This window comes from Carlito syrichta, unplaced genomic scaffold, assembly GCF_000164805.1.
Source record: "Carlito syrichta isolate Samal-C Ts95f unplaced genomic scaffold, Tarsius_syrichta-2.0.1 Scaffold104777, whole genome shotgun sequence".
In the NCBI taxonomy this organism is placed as follows: domain Eukaryota; kingdom Metazoa; phylum Chordata; class Mammalia; order Primates; family Tarsiidae; genus Carlito; species Carlito syrichta.
The window spans coordinates 40,103-44,290 of record NW_007048873.1 but is presented as its reverse complement, the minus strand read 5'-3'; the positions used below and the strand labels follow the sequence as shown (position 1 = coordinate 44,290).

The 4,188-nt window shown below is 59.9% G+C and overlaps 1 protein-coding gene across 1 annotated transcript in view; it reads left to right on the top strand.

The window, feature by feature from the left end:
• The first annotated feature begins 282 nt into the window (after positions 1-282).
• Positions 283-4,188, top strand: part of UBE2S (ubiquitin conjugating enzyme E2 S) — a 4,319-nt gene continuing 413 nt past the window's right edge. The window contains exons 1-4 of the mRNA XM_021716289.1: positions 283-300; positions 461-665; positions 1,974-2,164; positions 4,067-4,188. Of these exons, the coding sequence (XP_021571964.1) occupies positions 283-300; positions 461-665; positions 1,974-2,164; positions 4,067-4,188 (536 nt within the window). The remainder of the gene's footprint in view (positions 301-460; positions 666-1,973; positions 2,165-4,066) is intronic.

Genomic DNA, 4,188 nt, shown 5'->3' with positions numbered 1-4,188 from the left:
GGGGCCTCTCTCTGGCGGCCTTGCGGGACCGGAAGGCCAGCCTGGGCGTCCCGGACCAGGGACGGTCCCGAGGGCCTCCCTGCCGGCGGAATCTCCCTGTCGGGAAGGCCCGGCAGAGCTTTGGGGGGGCCCAGGGCGCGTCTCGCGGCCCCTTGGGCTCCCGGGGTGTAAGGGCGCCCCGCTGCCGTCCTCAGGCCGAGCCGGGGTGCTAGGATGCTCAGGCCGAGACCGAGCGAGGAGGACGGCAGGGCAGGGCCGGGCCTACTTGGACCACGGGGGCCCATGCGGGGCTACCAGCGGGTTTGGGGGGTCCTGCGGTAGGTGGGGTCCATCTGGAACCCCCCCCAAGAAGCCCGCTCCATTTCTGTTGGGAGGCCAGTCGGGATGGCGGCCTGACGCCTCAGGGTGGGGGGCCTGGGAGCCCGCGGGTGATCGACAGCAGGAACTACGGGATCCTTAGGCCTGCGAGGGGTCCCCCGCTCTGCCGGCCGCTCACCTCTCTCCCGTCCGCGCCCAGAACTCCAACGTGGAGAACCTGCCCCCCCACATCATCCGACTGGTGTACAAGGAGGTGACGACGCTGACCGCAGACCCCCCGGATGGCATCAAGGTCTTCCCCAACGAGGAGGACCTCACAGACCTGCAGGTCACCATCGAGGGCCCTGGTGAGTCCCGGATCCCGGAGGGAGGGGCTGCCACCTGGACTGCTCCATCCTGCTCCGGGGCGGGAGGCTCCGAGGTGCCCACCGCAGGCCAGCCCTCTGTTGAGTGGACAGATGGGCACAGCTCTCCTGGCCTGTGGGACAGGACATCACAATTGGCAGGTGTGTGTCATTTTCCCATAAGTGCTGAGGAGCACCTGGAGAGCACTTGACAGGGACCTTGCCTAGATGTGGGGCAGGGCTGTCAGATGTGGCTTCCCTGGACCCGGGGATGGGCAGAGGTTAAGTGGGATGCGGAGGGTTCCAGGCTGTGGGAATAGCACCAGCAAGTGCCTGGGAGTTGGGCCAGGTGCCCTCAAACTGCATCCTGCTGTGGGTGTTGGGCTCTGGGACGTGGCAAGAACAGCCAGAACCGCCAGGCGCAGCACTTGGGGGGAGACAGGTGGCCGCACGTGGTTGTTGAGTTGTGCAGAGCCATACAGAATGTCGTTTCATGCACAGCGCACTTCTGTCATCACCTGGGTTTCACAAAATGAACCATATGTAAGAAGCATGTGTGAAGGAGGGGTCTGGTTCACCGTAACGGTGACAGGCGGTCAGGGAAGCTGCCCTGATGTGGTGACAGCAGGGTCATTAATTCCTGGCTGCACAGTGGGGTTGGGGCCGGCAGATGAGGGCCTGAGGCCAGTGGAGTGGGTGCTTTCCATGAGCAGAGAAGAAAGTTGCTGGTGGAGCCACCAGGGCAGACCTTTCAGGGCTTCTAGGTGACTGAGGAGCGGGGAGGAAGCTGGAAGTGGGGTCCGATTCTAGAGGGGACCTGGGGGGCAGGCGCCCAGACTGCTGATGGCTGGGCGTGGGGGGCAGCCATGGGAGCGTATTCCGACTCAAGCAAGCGGGTGAGTGAAAGCCTTTCATTGAGCAGACTGGTCATTTGCCTGAACAGCCTCTAAGCAGACATCTTCCAGGAAGACAAGGGGACACTCCGGTCTCTGCCTCCTGGAAGGGCTTGTGCTAGGGGAAGTCACTTGGGAGGAAGGAAAAGGGGCGTCCAGGGTAGCGACTAGGGCTTGGTGGTGGCACAGGTTGGGGCTGCAAGATGGACATCTCTTTGAGGTGGGGGGGAGTTCCTGAGGCTCCCCTGGGAACTCGGCCTTTCTTGTTCTCAAGAATCTCCTCCCCCCTAAAAGCCCCCCATCCTGGTGGAGGGGCAGCAGGACACTGCCCCATAACCAGACCGTGGAGGCTGGGTTGGGGTGTTGGGGAGCCTGGCAGTCCTGAGAGCCCTGACCCAGTGCCCCTCCTCCACTCCAGAGGGCACCCCCTATGCTGGAGGTCTGTTCCGCATGAAACTCCTGCTGGGGAAGGACTTCCCTGCCTCCCCACCCAAGGGCTACTTTCTGACTAAGATCTTCCACCCAAACGTGGGCGCCAACGGCGAGATCTGTGTCAACGTGCTCAAGAGGGACTGGACGGCTGAGCTGGGCATCCGACATGTGCTGCTGGTGAGTGCCCACCTGGGGCTGGGGCTGGGCCTGCTTTGGCCATCCTGTGGTGTTAGTTTTTCTAAATCAACTGAGTTTTTTAAGGTTTCCACTTTTAAAAAGTTCAGGTTTCTAGCTTTGGAAAATTCTAGAAGGACTGGCATTGCTGGACCCAGGGCACCAAATACTGTTGTGCAGTGCCCAGGGGTGCCTTGCTCTGCAACAAGTGATGGATTTGTACAGTAGGACAGGAAGAAGTCTGGGGTCTGGTTAGAGGCTTTTTATTTTTGAAGAAATGGTTTACATAACATGATCACGTTCTAGAAGATGCAGATTAGTGGTTTGGTTTTAGGGTTTTTGTTTTTTGAGACAGGGCCTTGCTGGAGTGCAGTGGCACAGTTATAGCTCACTGTAGTGTCAAATTTGGGGGCTCAAGTGATTCTTCCACCTCAGCCTCCCAAGTGGTTGGGACTACAGGTGTGCACTGGCTAATTTTTGTGAAGGTAGCACCTTGCTGTGGTGTCCAGACTGATCTCAGACTTCTGGCCTGGCCTCAAACTGTCCTCCCCAGTTCGTTGGTTTTCCAATAGTAACAGTGTTTGCGCAATCATCACTGGTGTCTTAATTCTAGAATGCCTTCATAAATCAGGGTTTCCTTTGCTCCTCCAAGGACATTTTGCAATGTCAGGAGATACTTTTAGTTGTGACAGCTTAATGGGATGGTACAAGCGTCCAGTGGAGTAGGGGCCAGCTTGCTGCTCAGATTCTGCAGGGCACAGGACAGCCCGCAACAGAGTGGTCCTGATTTTTTTGGACTAAGTTTCTACTGAGACCAGGGCACATGGCAGAGAGGATGGGGAGTTGGGGTTTCCTGCAGGTCACAGGACAGGATTGAGCTCCGAGGTGACAAACTCCAGACCTTTCCTTCCTGCCCACACCACCACCTCCCTGAGGTGTCAGCAGTGGCTGCCAGGGACTTTGGCGTCGAGCTGTGGTCCTGCCAGTTGCTGGCTCTGCATCTGTGCCGGTCACGCTCAGCCAGTGTGGGAGCTGTGGCAAGGGCCAGGCCTCCCCCTCGGGGGTGCAGTGAAACGAACTAGAGCAGGGTCTGTGTCCCTGGTCCCTGTTTCCTATCAATGGTATCGCTGAGCCAAGTGCTGTGCGTGTGTCACAGCTGTCCCTGGGAGCCCCTGTTATTGTCACCTGCTCGGACCAGGCTCGTTGCTTCGCTCCTGGGCATCTTGTAGGGAGCAGTGAGGTGGGGCAGGCACCACAGCTTAGCGGATCTGCTGGGGATGCTAGACCCTGCTGCGCTCAGGCCTCTGCACCCCACTCTGCCCCAGCTAGGACAGCTGGTGGGCGTACTGAGGGACTCGCCCCTGCCTCGACCACCTTTGTGACCCTTAGGCGGCCAGTCGCCCTTACATCCGGGTGCCTTTTCTTCTTGGGCATGGTCCTTCCCAGCCAGAGTCCCATGACTCTGAGCTTGGAATCCTGTTACTGCCAGTGACCGGTCAGATTTATGCTGCACCTGGGAAGATGGGGGGCTTGGAGTCCAACAGCCCCAGGTGTGAATTCCTCCTGTCCTGAGTGACCTGGGCCAGGCCCTTCCTCTGTCCAGGCCTCGCTCATTGAATGGGGGGGGGGCTCTGAGGTCATGTCGAGGCAAGTTCAGAACCAGACAGGACTCAAGTCCGGGTACCCTCTGAGAGAATTCTGGCTTGTCCCCTCACCCGGCAAGGGTCTCCAAGAGCCAGACCTCGGTTGGGCCCGCGGCTTCGTGTCCTTTTGGAAACGGTCCCCACCAGCTGGGGAAGACTGATGGGCACACAAAGAGAAACGTGTGGGTGGCCCGTGTCCCGCGAGGTGGGAGCGGGGGAGCCAGGGAGCCAGCAGGGTGGCTCCTGACGGCCTCTCCCACAGACCATCAAGTGCCTGCTGATCCACCCCAACCCCGAGTCGGCGCTCAACGAGGAGGCCGGCCGCCTGCTGCTGGAGAACTACGAGGAATACGCGGCCCGCGCGCGCCTGCTCACCGAGATCCA